At 45.1% G+C, this 26092-nt stretch overlaps 1 protein-coding gene across 1 annotated transcript in view; it reads left to right on the forward strand.

The window, feature by feature from the left end:
* LOC147108646 (cadherin-4-like) overlaps positions 1 to 26092 on the forward strand; it is a 735941-nt gene that overhangs the window by 584684 nt on the left and 125165 nt on the right. Inside the window, exon 8 of the mRNA XM_086005339.1 lies at positions 23968 to 24105. Within this exon, the coding sequence (XP_085861465.1) occupies positions 23968 to 24105 (138 nt within the window). The remainder of the gene's footprint in view (positions 1 to 23967; positions 24106 to 26092) is intronic.

Below are 26092 nucleotides of genomic sequence, written 5' to 3' on the forward strand. Positions count from 1 at the left end.
CGAATACACTGACACATAACTGGCTCTCACACCCGGGAGACTGTCCAAAACATAAATCACATTCCGACCATCTTCCTTGGCCTTGATTCCACTGCGCCAACCAAAGCATCCAATGCCCCATCAGTGAGGCATTCCACCCTCTGCCTCACCCTTTCCATGTCTTGCTAGGCTGGCATGCCACAGGAAGGCTCCCACCGCTTTGAAGGCCTACAAGGCAGTGAGTGTGTCTGGTGATGCCAATTGACCTGCCCCTTTAAGAGCTGGCCGGCGCCAGTGTGTCTCGGAAAGTGATTATTGACAGCACCTTCGCTGCGCCCCGCTGCGGCGAAATTGGGTTGCGCCGCCAGGTTAGCACCTTAAGAGTAGTGTGCAGTGCCTGATTTAGCACCGCAATCACCTTTAGGGGCGCTGCAACCCAATATCGCGCTAGGTGGCACTAAATTGCGCCTGGCGCTAAACTTTGTGCATCGCCAGGACTAGCGCCCCAAACACGGCTATACCGAATTTCTAGGCCCTTGAATTATAGGCTCAAGAGGCCCTATTGTTCTCTTCGGAGCTGTGCATAAGGAGGCTTTGCTTCTCTAGGGAGGCTGTGACTGGAGTTGTGGCACCTCCTGCAATAAGATCTACAACCAACAGCCACAGCGAGCACAGCATTGCCTGTTGCAGTCAGAGTCACTGCAGCACTGAACTTCTTTGCCTCCAGCTCCTTCCAGGCTGCCACAGGGGAGATCAGTAATAGCAGTCAGTCTGCAGTTTGTGCTTGCATTAAGCGGGTGACTGATGCTTTCTTTGCCAGAGCAAACACGGCCGTCACTTTCCCCATGGACATCCTGAAGCAGCAGGATGGGACTTGGGTTCACACAGATTGCAAAATTCCCCCAAATCCATTTGTCATTGACTGCACCCATGTTGCTTTGTGGGGTCTTTCAAATGAGCCCACTGCCTTTATGAATTTCATGGGTTTCCGCCCCATTAATGTGTAACTGGTGTAGGATCAACAGCAGCGCATCATACAGGTCTGTGCCCACTTTCCTGGCAGCCACCAAGACCTTTTGTATTGAGCAAATCCTCCATCCTCTCACTCTCTGCCCCTGCAGATCAAGTGGGAGGCTGGCTGCTTGGGGTAAAGGCTATCTCCTGCACACTTGACTCATGACTCCTCTCGGGAGGCCAAGCTTGGCAGCCAAACTGCAATACAATCAGATTCATGGCTCCACTAGAGCCCTCATTGAGCAGCCCATTGGAGTTTAAAAGCAAGGGATCTGATGCCTGGACAGGTCTGGTGGCATCCTGCAATACAGCCTACAAAGGGAGTCCCTTATGATAGTTTGCTGTATGATGCATAACTTTGCTCTGCAACATGGACAACTCATGAAGCCACAATTGGAGGAGGACCTTTAGCGTAATGAGGGAGTGGACACTGAGGAAATACAGTAGCAAAATACTGCAGATGCTGGAAATCCGAAATAATAACAGAAAATGCTGGAAAAACTCAGCAGGTCAGGCAACATCCGTGGAGAGAAATTTGAGTTGACGTTTCGGGTCGAAACCCTTTTTCAAAACTGGAAAGAAAAGAAAATAGATGAACAAGGTTGAAGAGCCAAACGGAGATCCCGTCGAAGAGAAGAGCAGAACTTCTTCAAAGTAGGTATTCCTAGAAGAGGTGTGGCAGTGAACCAAACACTAGTACGATAGCAAAATACTGCAGATGCTGGAAATCCGAAATAACAACAGAAAATGCTGGAAAAACTCAGCAGGTCAGGCAACATCCGTGGAGAGAAATTTGAGTTGACCTTTTTCAAAACTGGAAATAAAATAAAATAGATGAACAAGGTTGAAGAGCCAAACGGAGGATGGTGAGGAAGTGGGAGGGGTCCAACAATTGCCTGCAGCCGAGCTCTTCGGCAGCAGTTCATTGAAGAGACCTTCAGCTGAACAATCCCTGCTGCTTTGTTTTAATAGTCATGTCCAACACCTGTCACAGTCCTTCTGCCTTCCAATAAACGGCATCTGCCCAAAGACCAACATTAATATTCATGTAAATTAACATTGCAGGGTCACCAGTTACTACAGGAACACACTCGGACATAAAGATTTAACAAGCATTATGACTTCACTGGCTCACAGAAATGCAACACACTAATTATCACTCTGATGTGGGCCCCTCATGCCTGTCTTAAGTGATCTCTTACTTGAGTGCTTCTACAAAGTGCTCCTCCAGTGGCTGCAGGATAGAAGGTGAAAAGCTGTTTTTGGCTCAGGCAAGGGCTCATGAGCAAAGGCTCGTGGTCAGCGATCTCCAGGAGATCGGGTCCGAGAGGACCCAGCTGCAGTAGCTCCGTTTCTGCTGGGCAGTCTGGCCCAGCTGGCTTTCCCCAACTGGCCTGGCATTGTTTCAGGAGGTTGCTAGGACCCTAACGGGTTATCTTGAAAGATGGCAACATGTTCCATGCCCATTGCATGACTGCCCCTGCGACCGGGCTAAAGGTCAGCATTTCCACCGATCTGCAGGAGTACAGACTGTAGGACATCCATGATCTGATTGAAACCCCTATCCATTCAGACTCCATGGCCTAGAAATTCAGTGGGCCTTGCGCCCACTTAGCGCCTAAAGAGGTCTTTTGCGCCGGCGGGGTGGTAGCGCGGAAATTGAGTGCAGCGGTATTGGCGGCGGTAGCCGTTAGCGCTGCGCCGGGACCAATGACGTCATCGGTGTGCGCGGTGGCCTGTAACGCCCCGAAACCGCGCCGATCCCCATATTTATTTGCGCCCGCCTCCTCCGAAGCGGGCGCAAACAGCGAACAGAAAACGGGGCCGTCCTGCTGCCATAGTGGGGCGCTTTAAAGCTGAAGGTGCGGCCGGCCGCTTTTTCGGCGGCCGCCTGCCCGCACCTCCATCCCCGGCCTCCTCCTCCCCCCCCCGCGGCATTGCCGGCTGGTTTCCGTGGAGCCCGGCACTTCTCCGTTGTGCCGGGCTCTTTTGCCGGCACTCGCGATCGGGGCTCCGGCCGTTGCAGGCACCTCCCCCTTAAGGGAAGGAGGAGGCCTGCAGTACCGCAGCCTGCCGCACCGCATCGGGTGGCGCTGCGGCAACTAGCACGCCGATATTCAGTTGCAGCGCCCCAAACGGAGGCGGGCACACCCTGGTATGGCGCCCGCTTCCGAATTGGGGTGCAGAAGACGAATATACGGTGTGCGCTAATGCCTCCCCGCCCAGCGCTAACTTTTGGGCGCGAGCGAGCTGCCCGCGCCCAAGTGAATTTCTAGGCCCCAGTGTGTTCAAGTCAGAGGAGATAGTTGAGACCAGAGCCTGCATGGTACCAGTATTAGCATCTCTAACAAATGCTACTACTGATGGCACAGGCACCTGTAGGGAGGGATCAGCTGCAGTGTTCATTGTTCAAGAAGCTACACTAATGAGATTGTGTTTGGGTTCCATCTTGTGCTGAGGACTCCTTTTTGTGAACATGTCCAGATCAGCTCAGACCCTCAAGGTCCCTTCATGGCTGGTATAAACTGGAGAGATAAAGATAGTTGTTTTATCCTTTCCTCTAGATGTAATTAGGCAGGCAGCCTATGATTGAAAGCCATGAATTTCTACCATAGAGAGAGCGAGTCTCTGGAATGCTGAGCTAATGGAAGTGAATATAAACTAAGGGTAAAGGCCATGGAGGGTATATGGTGTCATGGTCTTGAGCTGAGGGCATAATAACTGGACCATTGCAACGTGAAGTTAGAGAAGATCGAGGGTTGGCCATCCTGCTACAGAGCTCGCCAAGGCTTCTTTGACAGCACCTCCCAAACCTGCGACCTCTACCACCTAGAAGGACAAGGCCAGCAGGCGCATGGGAACACCACCATCTCCAAGTTCCCCTCCAAGTCACACACCCATCCTGACTTGGAAGTATATCGCCATTCCTTCATCATCGCTGGGTCAAAATCCTGGCACTCCCTACCTAACAGCACTGTGGGAGCACCTTCACCGCACGGACTGCAGGGGTTCAAGAAGGCAGCTCGCCACCAATTTCTCGAGGGCAATTAGAAACGTCTACATGCCGCGATTTAATGGGGGGAAAAAAACCTGTAATGTGGGGTTTCCTGCAGCCTTCGCATAATAACATTACGTCTAGAGCTCCCATTCCCGGCACAGAGACAACAACTCCAAGCTTGCCTCACCAGCATTTCTAAAAATTGAGGTGACCACACCCAGCATAGTTGACTGCAGAGTGTTAATGCCAACTGCCAGAACTCCACACAAGTTGGTAGTGGATTCTTCCACACTCGCCAACATGTTGCTGCACAAATTTACAGGTCTGTGTCCCCCCCTCCACCCCATGATTAAAAAAAACCTTCCCTTTAAGGTGCTGCTGCGTGCCTATGAGCTGACGCCCTGACAGATACCTTGCCCTCGTAATCAGCGAGCTGCCTCTTGGGAGCATGTCTGACATTGGCAGCTCGCTGAGCTAATCAAAATTAAGGCTGAAGATGAAAATTGCATGGGGCCGAATTTAATTCCTCCAGGCGGCAGCCACATATGCCCACCCCACCGTCCTCCTGATGCAATAAAATCACACCATGTGAGACCATCCCCCCATGTAGGCTGTCTTACGCTGCCTGCACCTTCACACCGTGCACTGTAGAAATCCAGTGTAGTGTGGCATGGGTATAAAAGATGCTGAAGCAGTCCATTGGACATCCCTAGGTAATTCATTAACTTACTGCAGGTTAATGTTCGGAGTGTGTGGACACTCCTGCCTGTGCTACTAGTGGGGTGCGCAGCCAGCTGCATCGTAAAATTGCATTTGAAATCAATGGATGGAAAATCGGGGGCAGTATCCCTGCAATTTTCCGATTTGCACTCCCTGCATGCCGGGCCTCAACCGTAGCATGCGGTACAGAGGCCAAAGAGTGCACATCACAAGATTACAAGCCATTCAGCCCATCTTAGCTTATCTGACCAGAATGACTCCATTATCTACACATTTCAGTATTTAATGGCACCTCCAACAGTGCAGCACTTCCTCAGGACGACACTGAAGTGTCGGTCTAGGTTAATAGTTTAAGGGGGAAAAATTGGGTATCGTCCATTTTGGGGCGCAAATATCGGCTGGGCGCAATGATTAGCACCCGGCGCTAATTATCGCCTCCGACTGCAAAATTCGCCCCTGGAGGTGATTTGAGCGCTAAATCAGACGCTACACTGCTCTCTTAAGGCGCAAACATCAGGGAGCGAGGCGCTACCTCAGAATGCTACCGAAGCTCAGGCGATGCCAATTACCATGGAAGCCAGACAGACTGGCGCCGTCCAGTTCTTAAAGGGAAGCGGCCATCTTGCTGGCCAGCCACACCCTGCTCATTGCAGCCTGGAGAGACCTGAAAAGCAATTGTGTTAGAAGCACTAATGGATAGGCCCAGGGAAAGAGCTCGGCGCTTGGGAACCTCAAAAGTGGTGCTGAGGGCCAAAACTCCTTAGGACAGCGTTAAAACCAAAAATTTTGCTGACCAGAAAAGGCAGGAAGCGCCCACCTTTAAATAGCGCTCCCCCAGCCCCTTCCCGACTTGAAAACATTCCCTTCTACCTGTCGTTCCTAGCAACAGGCGCTAAGGCAGGGGACGCGACTCAATATCCAGTCCGGGGCGTTACACGCTCGACTGATGTCACGATCTGCGGGTGCAGGAGATTGTGGCAGTAGTGTTTAGCGCCGCCGCAAAACAACTGGTCAATTTCACGAGCGGCGCTAAAATTGCCGCGCTCGGGCACCAAGCTCCTAGCGCCCTGTTAGCGCCCCCCAGAGGCGCTAACGGGAGGTGCTAACCAACCGAATTTTTCACCCTAAGTGTCTCGAGCGGATCTTGAACCCACGACCTTCTGACTAAAAGTCAAGAGCGCTACTAGTGAACCTACTTGTGTCTAGGATAACGAACATTCTCTTGTGCACCACAAAAGGATCCACCACCTGCAATTTGTAGCATGACAGTATTACTATGTAGTAATTTATAGGGGCCTGGAGTCTCATTTCTGGCTTATTAAGCTGCTTTAAACAATTACTAAAACACTTTTTGTATTAGATGGCTTAATTTACTGGCAGCTATAAATTACCACATAGCAGTGTGGTCTATACTGTTCTAAGAATCAGTAATAGATGTGGTCTGTTTGCATAAAATTACCATCATTGTTATGCAGAACGGTTCTCCCTATAGCAACATTTATGCATTGGTGCTTCTAAGAACTGGCTGCTCAATCTACCTTGACCAGGTAATCATCCCTTCAAGGGTTCTGATCTTAAAAAACAGAGCCTGGATGAACTAATTGAGCGACTTCAAACTGACTATACATTAAGCAAATAAAAAGTAAGTAAAACATAGACATTTGGGCCTATAAATTCAGTTGCGCAGCACCTGTTTTTCAGGCGCTAATTGGCCTATTATTCTCCCAATATGGCAGGCAGGAAGCACGCGCACATTTTCGGCCGAAAGTGCTCGGCACGCCATATTGGATAACTTAGATGCGCTGATGGCAGGAACGCACATCGGGAACATTTAAAGGCGGAAATAAATTATTCAAATTCGGGTCCTGCGCTTCTTACGGCTTCTCACCTCACCCACCAATCCCCCCTCCCACCCATTGCTACCAGCCCGATCTGCTCCATTAATATGGAGATCAAATAGGACATCATTGACCAGCAGTTAATCCTTCTATCCAAAAAGTACTGAGCTCAGCAGATTTTGCAACATTTTAAATTGCAATTTCCAATGATTTCAGGTTTTGCCTCACAAGTCATGATCTAATACTACCAGTGCAGTATTTAGAATAGCGTTATCCCTTTTAAAGATATAATTGAGTCAACATTCTAAGTGTATTAGGAGACCGGTAACAAAACTGAAGCCAGCAGTGATACTGATTTCAATGGCCCTGAATTTGCGGTCGGAGGCTTCCCGCGGGCGGATGTCTCCGACAGCAAAAATTCTACGCATTTACCTTCTGCCTCGGGATCCACGGAGACCCGCGCTCCTGGGCCTCTGCATAGACATGCGCAGCGGCCCACGTATCTCGGGCGCAGGTGGTTCGCAAGCGCCCCTGGGATCACGTGGGCCGGCCCAACGAATGACAGAATGGGGATCTCCATTTAACCTTATGGGGATTCCGTATGTATGGAAACCCCATAAGTATGAAACGTAAACATAGAAACATAGAAGATAGGAGCAGGAGTAGGCCAGTTGGCCCCTCGAGCCTGCTCCGCCATTCAATGCAATCATGGCAAGAACATCCTTCCTCAGATAAGGTGACCAAAACTGCACACAATACTCAAGATGTGGTCTCACCAAGGCCCTGTACAACTGTAGCAAGACATCCTTGTTCCTGTACTCAAACCCTCTCGTTAAGGCCAACATACCATTTGCCTTCTTAACCACCTGCTGCACCTGCATGCTTACCTTCAGCGACTGGTGCACAAGGACGCCCAGGTCTCGTTGCACTTCCCCTTCTCCCAATCTATTGCCATTCAGATAATAATCTGCCTTCCTGTTTTTGACACCAAAGTGGATAACCTTGCATTTATCCATGTTATATTGCATCTGCCATGCTTCTGCCCAATCACCCAACCTGTCCAAATCATACTGGAGTTTCTCGGCATCCTCCTCACAGCACACACGCCCACCCAGCTTTGTGTCATCTGCAAACTTGGAGATATTACATCTAGTTCCCTCGTCCAGATCATTAATATATATTGTGAATAGCTGGGGTCCAAGGACCGATCCCTGCAGTACCCCACTAGTCACTGCCTGCCACTCAGAAAAAGAGCCGTTTATTCCAACTCTTTGCTTTCTGTCTGCCAACCAGTTCTCTATCCAAGTCAATACCTTGCCCCAAATCCCATGTGCCTTAATTTTACACGCTAATCTCTTATGCGGGACCTTATCGAAAGCCTTTTGAAAATCCAAATACACCACATCCACTGGTTCTCCTTTATCTATTTTACCAGTTACATCCTCAAAAAATTCCAGTAGATTAGTCAAGCACGATTTACATAAGAACATAAGAACATAAAAAATAGGAGCAGGAGTAGGCCAATCGGCCCCTCGAGCCTGCTCCACCATTCAGTAAGATCATGGCTGATCTGATCCTAACCTGAAATCTACTATCACTCTACATCCCTCCCGAACCCATGTGATCTCCTGGGAGAGGCGAAAAACCAGATAAAAAACCCAATGGCCAATTTGGGAGAAAAAAATCTGGGAAATTCCTCTCCGACCCATCTAGGCGATCGAAACTCGTCCAGGAGATCACTGTCCCTATATTTTCTACAGTACTTACCTTCTGTAGAAGGTGATCTCCACCCCAGCCAGGAACAGGAATAGAACCATCTCCTGAAATCTAACACATAATTAGAACACAAGAAGTAGGAGCAGAACCAGGCTACACGGCCCCTGGTTACTCCGTTACCCACAGGGCCATGACCATTCCGAACATAGACCCATGTCCAATTTCCTGCCCGCTCCCCGTAACCCCTAATTCCCTTTACTTCTAAGAAACTGTCTATTTCTGTTTTAAATTTATTTAATGATGTAGCTTCCACAGATTTCTGGGGCAGCAAATTCCACAGACCTACTACCCTCTGAGTGAAGAAGTGTCTCCTCATCTCAGTTTTGAAAGAGCATATCCTAAGATTATGCCCCCTAGTTCTAGTTTCACCCATCATTGGGAACATCCTCACCACATCCACCCGATCAAGCCCCTTCACAACAATCTTATATGTTTCAATAAGATCGCCTCTCATTCTTCTGAACTCCAATGAGTAGAGTCCCAATCTACTCAACCTCTCCTCATATGTCCACCCCCTCATCCCCGGGATTAACCGAGTGAACCTTCTTTGTACTGACTCGAGAGCAAGTATGTCTTTTCTTAAGTATGGACACCAAAATTGTATGAAGTACTCCAGGTGTGGTCTCACCAATACCTTGTACAACTGCAACAATACCTCCCTGTTTTTATATTCTATCCCCCGAGCAATAAAAGCCAACATTCCATTGGCCTTCTTGATCACTTGCTGCACCTGCATACTAACTTTTTGAGTTTCGTGCACCAGGACCCCCAGATCCCTTTGTACTACAGTACTTTCCAGTTTCTTGCCATTAAGATAATAACTTGCTCTATGATTTTTCCTGCCAAAGTGCATAACCTCACACTTTCCAGTATTGTATTCCATCTGCCAAATCTCTGCCCACTTACTTAGCCTGTGTATGTCCCTTTGCAGGTTTTTTATGTCCTCCTCACTCACTACTTTCCTTCCCATCTTTGTATCATCTGCAAACTTTGATATGTTACACTCGGTCCCCTCCTCCAAATCATTAATATAGGTTGTAAAGAGTTGGGGACCCAGCACTGACCCCTGCGGAACACCACTAGTTACTGATTGCCAGTCTGAGAACGAACCATTTATCCCAACTCTCTGCTTTCTGTTAGATAGCCAATCCTCCACCCATGCCAGAATATTACCCCCAATCCCATGATTTTTTAGCTTGAGCAATAATCTTTTGTGTGGCACCTTGTCAAATGCCTTTTGGAAGTCTAAAAACACTACGTCCACTGGTTCCCCTTTATCCACCCTGTATGTTACTTCCTCACCCTGTATGTTACTTCCTCAAAAAACTCAAGCAAATTTGTCAAACATGACTTCCCCTTCATAAAACCATGCTGACTTTGTCCTATTAAATTATGTTTATCCAAATATCCTGTTACTGTCTCCTTAATAATGGACTCTAAAATTTTACCAACCACAGATGTTAGGCTAACAGGTCTATAGTTTCCAGCCTTCTGCCTACTACCCTTTTTAAATAAGGGTGTTACATTAGCAGTTTTCCAATCTGCCAGGACCTTTGCTGAGTCCAGGGAGTTTTGGAAAATTATTACCAATGCATCCACAATCCCTACCGCCACTTCCCTCAAGACCCTAGGATGTAAACCATCAGGTCCAGGGGATTTATCCGCCTTGAATCCCATTATTTTACCAAGTACTACTTCCTTAGTGATTTTAATCGTGTTTAGCTCCTCCCCCCCTAGACCCCCCTGTTTGTCCAGTGTTGGGATATTCTTAGTGTCCTCTACCGTAAAGACTGACACAAAATAATTGTTCAGCGTTTTTGCCATCTCCATGTTTCCCACCATTAATTTCCCAGTCTCATCCTCTAAGGGACCAACATTTACTTTAGCCACCCTTTTTCTTTTTATATAACTATAGAAACTTTTGCTATCTGTTTTTATATTTTTTGCTAATTTACTTTCATAATCTATCTTCCCTTTCTTAATCAATCTTTTAATTATTTTTTGTTGTCTTTTAAAGACTCCCCAATCTTCTATCCTCCCACTAGATTTGGCTACCTTATATGCCCTTGTTTTTAGTCGGATATTATCCTTAATTACTTTACTTAGCCACGGACGGCTATCTTTTCTTTTACACCCTTTTTTCCTCCGTGGAATATTTTTTTTTGGAAGTTGTAAAATAACTCCTTAAATGTACACCACTGATCATGTACCGTCTTACCCTTTAATCTATTTTCCCAGTCCACTCTAATCAATTCCGCTCTCATACCTTCATAGTCTCCTTTATTCAAGCTCAGCATGCTTGTTTGAGATCCAACCTTGTCACCTCTAATTGAATATGGAATTCAACCATGTTATGGTCACTCATTCCAAGGGGATCCTTTTCTAGGACATTTTTAATTAATCCTGTCTCATTACACAGGACCAAATCTAAGGTTGTTTGCCCCCTGGTCGGTTCAGTTACATACTGCTCAAGAAACCCATCCCTAATACACTCAATTAACTCATCCTCAAGGCTGCCCTGCCCAATTTGATTTGTCCAGTTAAAATGATAGTTAAAATCCCCCATAATTATAGCTGTTCCCTTATTAAAAGCCTCAACTATTTCCTGATTAATACTCCGTCCAACAGAGTTGCAACTATTCAGAGGCCTACAGACTACGTCCACTAGTGTTTTTTCCCCCTTATTATTCCGTATCACCACCCAAACTGTTTCACTATCCTGATCCTTTGACCCAATATCATTTCTCTGTATTACAGTGATTACTTCCTTTATTATCATAGCCACCCCGCCTCCCCTTCCTTCCTGCCTGTCCTTCCTGATTGTTAAATAACCTGGTATATTTAATTCCCAGTCATGGTCACCCTGCAGCCATGTTTCTGTAATGGCCACAAGATCATACCCATATGTAATTATTTGTGCCGTTAACTCATCCATTTTGTTACGAATGCTACGTGCATTCAGATAAAGAACTTTCAAATATGTTTTGTGACACTTAGTTCCTGCTTTTTCCCCTTTTACTACTTTACCTTTTACTCCATACCTTCTGTCCCTTCCTGACACGCTCTGTTTTTTAATTCCCCCACTGCTACCTAAATCTATGACCTTCTCCATAGTCATTTTTATTATTTGCTCTCTAGAAACCTCCCCCCCACTAATTAGTTTAAAGCCCTCTCTACAGCCCCAGTTATATGATTCGCCAGGATTCTAGTCCCAGCACTGGCCAAGTGAAGTCTGTCCCAATGGAACAGCTCCCTCTTGTCCCAGTACTGGTGCCAGTGTCCCAAGAAGCAAAACCCATTTTTCCCACACCAGTCTTGGAGCCACGCATTTAACTCTCTGATTTTATTTATCCTAGCCAAATTCGCTCGTGGCTCAGGTAATAATCCAGAGATTATTACCCTTGAGGTTCTGTTTTTTAATTTGGCCCCTAGCTGTTCATACTCCTTTAACAGAACCTTCTTCCTTGTCCTATCTACGTCGTTTGTACCAACATGGACCACGACAACTGGATCCTCCCCCTCCCGCACCAAGTTTCTTTCCAGCCCAGAAGAGATGTCCTTCACCCTGGCACCGGGCAGACAACACAGCCTTCGGGACTCCCGCTCTCGACTGCAGAGAACCCTATCTATCTCCCTAATGATACTATCCCCTACCACTATAACATTTCTTTTTACTCCCCCCACTTGAATGGCCCCCTGTTCCACGCTGCTGTGGCCAGGTTGCTCATCCTCCCTGCAGTCCCCGCTCCCACCCTCACAGGGAGAAAGAATCTCAAAACTGTTTGACAAGAGCAAGGGCTGCGGCTCCTCCAACACTACCTCCTGGTTCCCCGTACCTGCCTCACTCATAGTCACACCGTCCTGTCCCTGACCACGGACTACATCTGAATTACCTTTTGTAAATCGATGTTGACTTTTTTCCAAGTGCTCTGCTATTACATCCTTTATAATGGACTCTAGCATTTTCCCCACAACCGATGTCAGGCTTACCGGTCTGTAATTCCCAGTTTTCCCTCTACCACCCTTTTGAACAATGGGGTAACATTAGCTACCCGCCAATCCATGGGTACTGTTCCAGAGTCTATTGAATTTTGGAAGATGACCAGCAATGCATCTACTCTTTTTCTAGGGCCACTTCCTTAAGTACCCTAGGATGTAGATTCTCAGGCCCTGGGGATTTATCGGCCCGCAATCCCATCAATTTCCCTAACACAATTTCCCTACAAATACTGATTTCTATCAGTTCCTCCCTTTCATTAGACCCTATGTTCCCTGATGTCTTTGGGAGGTTATTTGTGTCCTCCTTTGTGAAGACAGAACCAAAGTATGTATTTAATTGATCTGCCATTTCTTTGTTTCCCAGTATAAATTCCCCTGATTCTGACTGCAAGGGACCTACGCTTGACTTCACCAATCTTTTTCTCTTCACATATCTATAAAAGCTTTTACAGTCAGTTTTTATGTTCCCTGGTAGCTTACTCTCATACTCTATTTTCCCCCTCTTAATTAATCCCTTTGTCCTCCTTTGTTGAATCCTAAACTGCTCCCAATCCTCAGGTTTACTGCTTTTTCTGGCCAATTTATATGTCCTCTCCTTGGATCTTATGCTATCCCTAATTTCCCTTGTTAGCCATGGTTGAGTCACCTTTTTTGAATTTTTATGCCAAATTGGGATGAACAATTTCTGTAGTTCATCCATGCGATCTTTGAATGTTTGCCATTGCCCATCCACCGTCAACCCTTTGAGTGACATTCCCCAATCAATCCTACCAACTCGCACCTCATACCATCGTAGTCTCCTTTATTTAAATTCAGGACCCTAGTCTCTGAGTCAACTATTTCACTCTCCATCTTAATGAAGAATTCTATCATATTATGATCGCTCTGATCCAAGGGGCCTCGCACAACAAGATTGCTAATTAATCCTTTCTCATTACATGATACCCAGTCTAAGATGACCTGATCTCTAATTGGTTCCTCAACATATTGGTCCAGGAAACCATCCCGTATACACTCCAGGAATTCCTCCTCCACAGTATTGTTACTAATTTGATTAGCCCAATCTATATGTAGATTAAAGTCACCCATGGTAACTCCTGTGCCCTTATTGCATGCTTCTCTAATTTCCCGTTTAATGCCATCCATGAATGGGAATACCTCCCGAAATACCTCTATACTTCAAATAAATAAAACAAGAACCATCGCACATTTAAAATGAGTTAAAATAGCATTTAATGAAATATTTAAAATAGAAATGTAATTTTTTGAAAAATAAATTTACATGTTTTAAAGGGACTAAAAATAAACTTACCTTATTTCACAGGTGCATAAATTATTTATTTTATTTTTGTTTTTTAAAACTGTTACGCTGGTAAAAGCAGGTCTTATGTCTGCTTTTATCAGGCATAAGAAGTTCACGGGCATTCGCTGGGCAGAAGTTGGGCAAATAGTCCAACTCTCTGCCCGCGGAGGCCCTTTTCCCGGGGATGCGGATCGCAAGGCCCGGGTTTTAGCGCATGCGTGGTGCATGCCTAAATCCGGAATTTGCACGGCCCTTATGGCCGCAAATTACGGCCCAATGTGTTTCAGGCCATATTTCTTCCAGTGTTATGATGTTAGCTTTTAGCAGCCGTTGTAAATTTTGATCTGCATGTGAATAACTTCATCAGACACGTGCTTGTGTTGATTATGAATGCTGCTGTCACAATGTACAAGTAGCAACTTCAGCCCTTACGTAGTCATGGCACATTTAAAGAGCAACACTCTGTTGAACTGGGTTGTCTTCGTGAGACAATTGATAAGGATATTAATTTATAAGGGGATAGCTTTCAGGCACCACCTGATTTTTTTTTTCATATATTTAAATTGTCCAAAGTGATTAGGGTCAATTTTCATGTACTGGCATTATTCAGTCCTGAATGGTTAAGCATGGGTGCAAATCTAGGCAGAGTGGCAATGTGCTAATAACCTGCAATTTTCCAGGGTCAGCTCATTTCCATAATTATTCACAGCTCTTAGTGTAGTTTTGACGTGTGCCGGGAGGTAGACTAGTGATGGGACTAGAAAGTTGTGATTCAGGTGACATTTACAGGGATGCTGACAGTTAAAGAAAAGTTGCAGAATGGGAGGACAAAAGTTCTTGCAATGTCTGGAAAAGGTCAAGATGCATTTCAATCAGTTGGGAGCCTTTTGTCGGGGCTGAAGGAGGAGAAGATTAAGAACTGACTATCATAAATAAAGGTGAAAGAAACCCAATGTGGAGACACAACTGCAGGTAAACAATCACAGCTGCTTCCCCTCCCCCCCTTTTTGATGCCTGCTGAAGTGGAGGTGATGCCACATCAGGTGGTAGTGAGGAGGGGTACCCTGTTTGCCACTGCATAACATCATCCCCATAGGAAGGAGATGGAGGCAGGTCTGAGGCTGTAACTAACAGTTCTCACATTGACTTTGTCAGCATTATGATGCTTGTTAGCCGCAGGCATCCTTGCAACAGATGGACCAGCTCTGCATTGTTGACCCAGATTCAGTGAAGACAACTTCCCACAGTCATTGCCAACTAGGTGCGTCATGGCCTGCAGTTATGTTAGCTTTTTGGATGTGGCCACTCAGGTTGCCATGCTGTTAATCAAACTGGCATGCCTTCTTTTAACAGGAAATGCTGTGATTGGACTGCCTCTGAACAGGCATCCAGCATTAATATTAGTCAGGCCTTCACACATCATATTTGTGCCATCAGCTGCTCGCCCTGCCTCCTTTGGTAATTCGAATCGACGCATGCACTTGTCACAGAGTCATAACGGCACAGAGGAGGCCATTCGGCCCATCGAGTCCGTGCCGGCTCTCCTGTAGAGCAATCCAGTCAGTCCCATTCCCCCGCTCTATCCCTGTAGCACTGCATGTTTATTTCCCTCAAGTGCCTATCCAGTCACCCCTTGAAAACATTGAGTGTTTCCGCTTCCACCACTTCCGTCGGCAGCGAGTTCCAGGTCCTCACAACTCGCTGCATAAAAAAGTTTTTCTCTCGTTCCCCCCTGTATCTCTTGCCCAAAACCTTAAATTTGTGTCCCCTTGTCCTTGTACCATCAACTAGTGGGAACAGCCTTTCCCCGTCTAGCCTATCCAAAACCGTAATAATCTTGTACACCTCTATCAAATCACCCCTCAAAATCCTTTGCTCTAATGAAAATTAATCCAGCTTCTCCAACCTGTCCTTGTAGTCAAGATCCCCTGTCCCCGGAACCATTCTGGTAAATCTGCTCTGCACCTTCTCAAGGGCCTTCACATCCTTCCTAAAGTGTGGTGACCAGAACTGGATGCAATACTCCAGTTGTGGCCTAACCAGCCCTTTATAAAGGTTCAGCATAACTTCTCTACTTTTGTACTCAATACCTCTATTTACGAAGCCCAAGATCCCATATGCTTTGCTAACCACTCTCTCAATATGTCCCACCACTTTCAGGGGCCTATACACATTAACTCCCAGGTCCCTCTGTCCCTGCACACTCTTTAATACTGTGTCTTTAAGTGCATATTGCCTCTCCCTGTTCCTTCTGCCAAAATGCATCACCTCACACTTCTCTGTATTAAATTCCACCTGCCATTTGTCTGCTCATTCTGCTAGCCTTTCTATGTCCTGTTGCAGTCGATTGGTATCATCCTCACTGTTTGCCACACCCCCAAGTTTGGTGTCATCGGCAAATTTAGAAATTCTACTCTGTATTCCAATATCCAGGTCATTTCAAAAAAAGCAGTGGTCCCAGCACTGACCCTTGGGGAACACCACTGTCTACCATCCTCCAGTCTAAAAAACAGCCATTTACCACAAATCGCTGTTTTCTATCCGTAAGCCAATTCCTTATCCAAGCTGTCACTGACCCACCTATTCCATGAGCCTCAATTTTGTTAACCAGCCTTCTATGTGCTACTTTGTCAAACACCTTCTGAAAATCCATGTAGACAACATCCATTGCATTCCATTCATCAATCCTCCCTGTTACTTCATCAAAAAATTCAATTAGATTAGTCAAACACGATCTGCCTTTTACAAACCCATGTTGGCTCTCCTTAATTAGCTTAAACCTCTCCAAGTGCCTGTTAATTTTTTCCTTGATTATTGTTTCCAGAACTTTACCCACCACTGATATTAAACTGACTGGCCTGTAGTTACTAGGATTGCCCTTGCACCCTTGAACAATGGTGTCACATTTGCCACTTTCCAATCCTCAGGCACCTCCCCTGCATCTAGGGAAGATTAGAAAATTATGGCAAACCCTTCCGCTATCTCCTCCCCCAATTCCCTTAGCAACCTGGGATACAAGCCCTCTGGACCAGGCGACTTATCCACTCTAAGCATACCCAGCCTTTCTAGTTCATCCTGTCTATCAATTTTCACCCCTTCCATTGCTTCTACATTTTCCACTTCTACCAATATTTTGTCAGCATCCGCCCCTTTAGTAAACAACAATACAACGTACTCATTGAGTATTCTAGCCTTGCCCTGCGCCTCTAAGCATATATCACCTTCTTTGTCCCTAACAGGCCCCACCCCACCTCTTACTACCCGCTTACTGTTTACATGTAGGTAGAAGATTTTGGGGTTCCCTTTTATGTTAACCGCCATTCTACTCTCCATATTCTCTCTTTGCCAATCTTATTTTTATCTTCACTTCACCTCTCAACTTATTGTATTTGGTCTGGTTCTCCCTTGAAGAATTCACCTGACATGCATCATGCACCCTCTTTTTTTGTTTCATCATCTTCTCTAACTCCCTCGTCATCCAAGGAGCGCTTGCTTTGGTTCCCTTACCCTTCCCTCTTGTTGGAATGTACCTAGCCTGTACTTGGCACATCTGCTCCTTAAAGATCACCCATTGTTCCGTTACAGTTTTTCCTGTCAGTCTTTGTTTCCATTCTACCCTGGCTAGATCCTTTTGCATCCCATTGAAGTTAGCCCTATTCCGGTTTAGAAGTTCCACTCTAGATTGTTCCTTACTCCTCTCCATTGCTAATCTAAATCTTATGATATGATGATCACTCGTACCCAAGTGTTCTCCCACAGACACTTGGTCGACCTGGCCCACCTCATTCCCCAGCACCAGATCCAGCATTGCCTCCTTCCTAGTTGGGCCAAGATCATACTGGTCAATGAAATTCTCCTGAACACATTTTGGAAATTCCTCCCCCTCCTTTCCCTTTACCCTAGCGTTATCCCAATCGATATTTGGGTAATTAAATCCCCCAATATCACCACCCTATAGCTCTTGCATGTCTCTGTGATTTCCCTGCAGATTTGCTCCTCTATCTCCCTCTCACTATTTGGAGGCCTGTAGAATACCCCCAATCCTCTGCCAAAGCAACGTAGGTGCATCTCTTTCTGTAGATGTAGATTTGAGAGTACTGTTGGATGTGCTCAGATAATTTTCAGTGCAGCTTGACCCTGATTGAGCTCCACTTCCCCCAATTAGGTATATGGAGATTGCCACTGAGACACCAATGGAACTGTGTAGGGGACAAAAATAAACCATTGCACTGAAGCTCCTGAAAACCTAAGTAGCAGTAGCAAACAAACCAAACTGAAGAAAAACCATGGCCATCAAAACGGTTCACTGATTATTTGTTCACTGGTTTTTTTTTATGTTCTTTAAATGAACCTGTCTATACACTAGGATGTCCAAGCAACCTTAGATGTGTAGGGAGTTTGCAAAATGCCCCCACCTCGCCTGCTTTCCGAATCAAACAAAGTTGGCCACTTTTTAAACGTACAAAATGGAGTTCTGGGACACGTGACCAGAAAGCTGCTGGAAGCGAGTCATTTTTCTCCCCAGCAACAAGACTGGAGACAGGGCCTGGAATTCCACAGTCCCTATGTGGATTCCAGGCCAGACATGGAATTGAATATGTAATAGCAAGTCGCCAGTAGGCCGGTAAGAACAATGAACCTGGTTGCACTGCAATCAGGGTTAAGCTAGTTAAAACCATCATCGGGCCCATCCTAACAGATCCAATCATATCAGAAACCGTTTTAGAGGACTAGGCACCAGAGACACCATTGTGTGACTGAAACCAAAAACAATGAGGGCCGGTGATAAGGCCGTTAGTGGGAAATCGGCCGTTTTGCAGCCATTTACAGTTAACGAAGTAACCTGGGACCCCTCTCGATCTGGGGGAGGCAAGGCAGATCGAGAGAGTATAACTGTTTTTAGTAAGCAGACAGAAAGGGCAGTTGGAGACACTTCGACTTGGAACACACTTCGGGAGAGATAGCTTCTACACGTCACTTCGATTTCATCCTGGGACTTCGCTGCAAAAGGAAACTTCGAGGACTCTACTGGGAGAAGCAGTCTCCAAGACGGGGAAGGCTATGCGCAGCAGGCCCATGCTTTGGTAAGCAGGCGAAGCTCCCGGTCCGTACTGCCTCCCGATTTAAACCTGGCTGTTACCCCCCACCGTGCCCACCACCTCAGGCAGGGATTCAGAGTGGAACCAGGAAGACATGGGACGGAGTGCACCATCCCGGTACGGACCGGAGCCCAGAGCGGGCCTCGCTAAACGGCGCAGCCCGACCCAGGAGGGAAGCCTTTTCGCCCAGCCAAGGAGGAAGATCCACTACCTGACTGACGGGAGAGTGTGTGGCCAGTGCACACTGAACTTTACCAGGCCAGACCAACTAAAGCTGCAGTCCCAGGACAACCTAAAGGCCTTTGTTCCAATGTGTTGGGTGAGCATGAGAGTCTGACCCCCATTTAGTTCGACCTAGGTTAGGGATAGTGTAGGAGGTGGGGATAAGGCTAAGGGGAGTGTTAATGTGCGATACCCCTCGATGTGTCGTACTCCTTCCCGCACTCGCGTGCCCTCTGTTTTGAATATTTAGTATTCCTTCTTTTTTTCTTTTTAAAGTGTATAGAGCTGTAGCCTTGGTTTAGTATCGTTGAACCAATTAATTTCTCTGCTTGCTTGTTTTGTTTTATTTTTCTCTCAATAAAACCGTTATTATTTTAACCTTTCACCTGCTTGTCTGTCTCGAGCTTGTTATTCTGCGCATCAGCTGCCTGGTAGGATCCCAGTGTCAGAACTAAGTGGGAGTGTGGGGACGCCTCGAAAACGTCCACTGGGCCAGGCCCGGGCCAAACCGACCACCCAACCAACAACCCCTACAGATGCTGTAACATCGGAAAATAGTGTGCAGGATGAAATGATGTCATCCTCCCCTGATATCATAACTTCCTTTCAGATTCATCTCAACTTCTTTTGTACTCTTTTCAACTTTAGTGGTGTCTCGTGTCCCACACCACGAGCTTTGAAATTTCACCAAGCTTTCCCAATTTAAAAAAGATAGGCTATTAACGAGATGCCACATAATTCCTGGTGAGGATTTGTTTGCCAAGGTTGTAAAATGAACTCTTGGTCGTTTTCTTCCAATTTAAATACGAGATGGGTACCTACATCTTTTCAAGGAGTTATGACCTCACCTGATTCTTTCTCTTCCGTTTGCTGAGGGTCACTCTCAGAGATAATCAATTGCAGCACTTTATCCAGGTCACAGTAATTGGGTCTGAGCATATGGAAATTGCCAGGGTAACTAGTTCAACTGTGTTTATTTCACGGATGCAATCGGGATGAGAGATTGGGTCAGATTTTCCATTTTGGTGAAATCCTGTGGCAACTTCAGCAGGAGCTCCATCACCCAATGGCCCTCCCCCAACTCCTGCTGATTTACTGAGGTCAAGGTCATTTAAATGTCATCAAAGGGCTCCCAACAGAATTCTTACCTCCATCAAGGAGTTTGTCTGGGATGGTAGGTGGGAAGGAATCTGCTTGCAGCAGATCTCGGACATTTGGCTGGCAGCCTCTGGGCACTGACCCAATTTCTTTTTAATTTAATAAAAAAGCCTCTGCCTGTGCAATCGATGACATCTGCTAAGGTGATCCTTTCAATTTTAAACATGCCAAACCCCACCGTGCCACAGCAATATTTATCCCCCAATCAATAATACCAAAACATCGTATCAACTGTTCATTGATGATATTGCTATTTGTGGAAACTTGCTGTGCTCAAAATAGCTGTTGCATTTGTTTACTTAACAGTCCCTGGACTTCAAAGTAATTTGTGGAGTGTTCTGAGATGGGATGAGCTATTATTAAATAGTTATTTTTTTCTTTCCTTATTTTTTTTTACTCTTGCATTACAACTAGACCTCAGCCTTGGAGTAATACAACTGCTGGACTGACATAAGATTTTCACTGTGCAGGGGTGTTCTAAAGAAACAGAAAAAAATATTTAAGGATTTAAAAGGATTTTAGGATCTTAATTATGCCCAGAGAGTGGAACTTGGGGCAGAACCCAAATCTGCTGGAAGAGGAAATTCCAATCGAAGAGGGTGGGCTCTTCTGCCCATCAATCCTGGGGGCCAGGTGCCAGCAGTAGTTGTTTTCACTGTTTTCACAGAATCATGGAATGACACATTACAGAAGGAGGTCATTCAGCCCATCGTGTCTGTGCCGGCTCTTTGAAAGAGCTATCCAATTAGTTCCATTCCCTTTTCCCCATAGCCCTGTAAATTTTTCCCTTCAAGTATTTATCCAATTCTCTTTTGAAAGTTACTATTGAAACTGCTTCCACCGCCCTTTTAGGCAGTGCATTCCAGATCATCATAACTCGCTTTTTAAAAACTTCTCCTCATCTCGCCTCTGATACTTCAGCTGATTACATTAAATCTGTGTCCTCTGGTCACCGACCCTTCTGCCACTGAAAACAGTTTCGCCTTATATACTCTATCAAAACCGTTCATGATTTTGAACACCTCTATTAAATCTCTCCTTAACTGTCTGCTCTAAGGAGAACAACCCCAGTTTCTCCAGTCTCTCCATGTAACTGAGGTCCTACATCCCTGGTACCATTCAAGTAAATCTCTGCACCCTCTCCAAAATGTGGTACCCAGAATTGGACACAATACTCCAGCTGGGGCCTAACTAGTGATTTATAAAGATTTAGTATAACTTCCTTGCTTTTGTAATCTATGGCCGTGATCTTACCTGAGGAGGCGCGTTGGGGGCGGGACTGCTGGTTTCCGGGTTCTAGTCCTGCCTCCAGCGATGTCTGACAAACAAATGCTATTTTCCCTTGATTGGCCTTGTTAAGCCTGCCCTGCAGGCTTGCCGGCCAATTAAGGGAAAGCTGGTGTCAGATGACATCAGTGCATGACGCTTCATCTGTTGGTTTTCTTAAAGGAACAGGCCCCATCATTTTTTGACAGATGAATTGTTAGTGTTTGACAGCATTGAGGTGCTGTTAAACATTGACAATCACTGTCCAAAGGTGAGCCCTTGCACCCACATCACCAATGACTCCTTAGGAGAAAACAGATGGCAGCTGCATGTGAGATTGCAGAAGCCATCTGTCAATTCTCCCGATCAGATGAGGCTTCACAGAAACATCAAATCTTGTCACCTGCAGATACATAGAAACAGAATAAAAATATTTCTCACTACATTCTCTCACCTGTCACACTTACCTGTGTACCATTGCACCCATCACACTACCTCTGCAGCTGTCATTTGCACACTTACACTGCAGCAGACCCACAGTACGCCTCGCTGACCCTGGCGGGGTTTCCCGGCGTCGGGAAACCCGCATCAGCAGGCTGAAAATGGGAAAAAGCCTCTTAACTGCCTGTTAATGGACAATTAATTGACTCTAATCCCCTTCCTGCCGCTAGGAGATGGGTCACTGCGCGAGTCGGGGACCCGCCTCCTGGGAAAATGGTTCGGAGGCGGGTTGGGAGCGGGGTTGTGACCCGCTCCTAATTTTTCCCATTTTCCCAGCAGTCCTGCCTCCAAACCCGCCTCCTCAGTGCTGGTAAAATCCAGCCCTATGCCTCTGTTTATAAAGCCAAGGATCCCGTATGCCTCTTTAACAGCCTTCTCAACTTGTCCTGCCTCCTTCAAAGATTTGTGTACGTACAGCCCCAGGTCTCTCTGTTCCTGCACCCCCTTTAAAATTGTACCATTTAGTTTATATAAATGCATCACTTCATACTTCTCTGCGTTAAATCTCATCTGCCATGTGTCTGCCCATTTTGCCAGTCTGTCTATGTCCTCCTGAAGTCTATTGCTATCCTCCTCACTGTTTATTACATCTGCAAACTTTGAAATTATGCCTCTTATACAAGTCCAGGTCATTAATACATATCAAAAAGAGCAGTGGTCCAAGTACCTGGGGGACACCACTGTATACTTCCCTCTAGTCTGAAAAACAACTGGTCACCACTACTCTCTGCTTTCAGCCTCTTAGCCAATTTGTATCTACGCTGCCACTGCCCCTTTAATCCCATGGACTTCAATTTTGCTAACCGGTCCATATACACAACATCAAACGCACTACCTTCATCAACCATTTCTGTTACTTCATCAAAGAACTCAACCAAGTTAGTCAAACACGATTTGCCTTTAACAAATCTGTGCTGGCTGTCATTTATTAACCTAATATTTTTCCAAATGCCAATTCATTTTGTCTCTGATTACTGTCTCTAAAAGTCCCCCCCCCCCCCCCCCACCACCGATGTAAGACTGCCTGACCTATAGTTGCTGGGTTTATCCCACTCTCTCTTTTGAACAGTGGTGTAATATTTGCAATCCTTCAATCCTCTGGCACTGCTCCCATATCTAAGGAATATTGGAAGACTGTAGCCAAAGCCTCTGCTATTAGCAACCTAGGATGCATCCCATCCGGACTGGGTGACTTTTCTACTTTGAGCGTTGCCAACTTTCTAAGTACCTCCTCTTTATCTATTTTTCTCCTATCCAATTTCTCTACTATTTCCTCCTTTTGCTGTGACATTGGCAGCATCCTCTTTAGTGAAGACAGGTGCAAAGTATTCATTTAGCACCTCAGCCATGCCCTCTGCCTCCACAAGAAGATGTCCTTGTTGGTCATTAATCCAACCCACCCTACTGGATGGATGTTCCCCAAGGGCAATTCCTTAGACTACATTGACTAGTACTGATCTCAGTCGATCAGTCCCCTTTCAGATCAATCATTTTTCCTCAGTTATTGTAAGGCACAGTGGAAAATTCTACAAATTCTGACTTAAAACAAGTCATACACCAGTGTTTGTATGTTTTTTTCACCCTGTGGTAAAATTTGTTCCAAAGCAGAAGTATTCAAGTTTGACTGCCCTAGGATTCTAATCTGTGGCCATCTGCTCGTGAGACTGCACTACCTTTTTTTTCTGAAGCATCTTATACAACATTCTTAACAATGTAAATATTCCTAAATGGCATACTAATCTAATTAGGTATTGTGGGATACAGTCAGCATTTCCACATGAATTTAAGTGTTGTAAATGCTACAAATAAGACTTAAGTGCGCTGAGTATATCTTGTCTACTTTGTCTGAGATTTGCTCATTACTAGGCCTATTCATTTGTTTTTGTTTCTTAATTGCAATATTTAGAGATTAATTAGCAGATGAATTAGGCTCTTCAGATTCAGACTAGGTTGAGGAGAGGGATTCGGTTATATAGCGGCCAGTATTTTGATTAAATTACAAGCGTATGAAAATTGCTGTAATCTCTGCTCCCAACTGCATCCAGATTCAATTAGTATATATATTTATTGTAGACTGTGTCCTTGCCTTTTCAGAAAGTCCCACGTTACACAGTCATCATTCAGGCCACTGATATGGACGGGAACCTCAACTATGGTCTTTCCAATACAGCAACTGCACTTATTATTGTGACCGATGTGAATGACAACGCTCCAGAATTTACTGCTGCCACAGTAAGTATAAACACTCCATAACATTCGTGTATAAGGCTATCATCCACCTATAATCTGCAAAGTACTGATCCACACCATTGACTTGCATTGTTGAAGGTTTTGAAATTTAGCAATTTGAGGAGAGGTGATAGGTAAATTCCTGAAAATAAAAATTGTAAAAACAATTTCAAGTTTAATTCTGCCAATACAAGATTTAAAAATGATAAAGCAAGAATTTCTGGAGAAGGGCAGCAGTATCCAGCTAGGCCACAAGGTCGAACCACTCCAAGTAGCTGGATTCTCGATTTTAGGAAACGGGGCAGAGAAGAACTGATGGTGAGATTGGAAAGTAAATTTCAAGAATGTCTTGCCCAGTTTGCAAAGTACATCTCTGGTTAATATCGATGGAGCAGGATTGATTCCAATTGTGGAATGCTTTGACCCCATTTATTTCGCATCCCCTTCCCCATCTGAAAAAGGTCCGCACTGAAGAGCAATTAAACATAGTAATGGGGTAATGGGGCATAAAAGGATGGTGTATGCATTTAGTCCAAATGCTTTTAATGTTTAGTATGATGAATTTCAAGAAACGCAGTGACCACTTGTGTTGAGGTTTAATCTGATGTATGAAATCTTAGCGTGGAAAAAGAAAGCAATTACTGATGGAAAAATATTTTCTTTGAACCAAATGGAGTACAGCTAAAAATGCCTATTTTATAAATTAGCTTTCACCCACGGGAAAAGAATAAACTGCAATGGCAATGGATTTTAAGTGCTGCCTTTGATGCTGTGTGAGGAATGTGCAGTAGTCATGTGTTAAGATCAGCAAATTGGCAACTGGTGCAGAAACAATAAGGCTCCAGAGATATAGCACACTTTACTTTTACAAATGTGAGAGATAGTAGCATCTTGTTACAACCAGCTATTTTCTCAGTCTAAACCAAAGCCCTTTCATGGTCTGTAGGACCTCTCCTAAGAGCCACTTTGTCAGTCCCCATAGGTTTATAATGATGTTTCAGGTGTATATTTAATTTCTTCTTATTAATATTTTATCACGTTGAAAAATACTTAGAAGAATGGAATCCCATTCCTAGCTTCCTATAGCAACTCTTTGAGTGATCCATACTATATATCACCATTCAGTATTGATCCTTGGAGGAGGACAATGATAGTATTGAATAGACCATATGAAACATTACTTTGTCACTTTCTCATTGCTCGTAAATTATTCACTTTATTTTTTGCATCCTGTTCTTGTAGATGTCAAATAGTAAAAATAGATTTCTATTCAACAGAAAATTCAGCACCGTAAGGATTAATAGTATAAAAAAAATGAAACAATCCTTTATATGATCCAAAGTTTTCAAAATAAGTACAGACAGTCGAGCTGGAGAACTAAAATAATGTTATGCATTTATACACAGCAATTGTGGAAAGAATTTGAATAAGGTTGTTAAACTTTTTAAAGATGTGAACCTTGTTCTTTGGCAGTAAGATGATTAAGTGAAAGTAAAGGTTAAGGTGTCCTGGAAGTACAGTGCTGTATTTTTATGAGCTACCTAATTGCAACAATATCCTACCTTGAGACTAATTGATTTCTCTAACCATACATTGATGGATTCTATTTTAACTATATGAAATTAAGACGGAGATCATTACAGAATTAGGATTTGAGGCTTCAGGCGCAAATTTTAGTAGCTTCCACATTCCTGAAATTTGCATCATGTTACTGATGTACCATATTAAATTACACCCAATAACTAAGGGTTTTTCTCTCAATGAAATGAAGAATTAAAGAGCTAGAGTAGAAGACAATGAGCTGAATTTTCAGACCTTCTGTCTGGTGCAAGTAGGGCAGTATTGCCCGGAAATGGTGGACAATGATCTACCAAACCCTAGTTGCCATCACTAGTGGCGGCAGCAATGAGAGGAATGCTCCTCCAGGCTCCACACACCAGCCTGAGCCTGGCCCACTGCCGCTCCAGGTCTCCCCCCCACCCCCCCCCCC

Source organism: Somniosus microcephalus, chromosome 13 (genome assembly GCF_052327205.1).
Source record: "Somniosus microcephalus isolate GS21.2 chromosome 13, FLI_Smic_1.0, whole genome shotgun sequence".
Classification (NCBI taxonomy): Eukaryota; Metazoa; Chordata; class Chondrichthyes; order Squaliformes; family Somniosidae; genus Somniosus; species Somniosus microcephalus.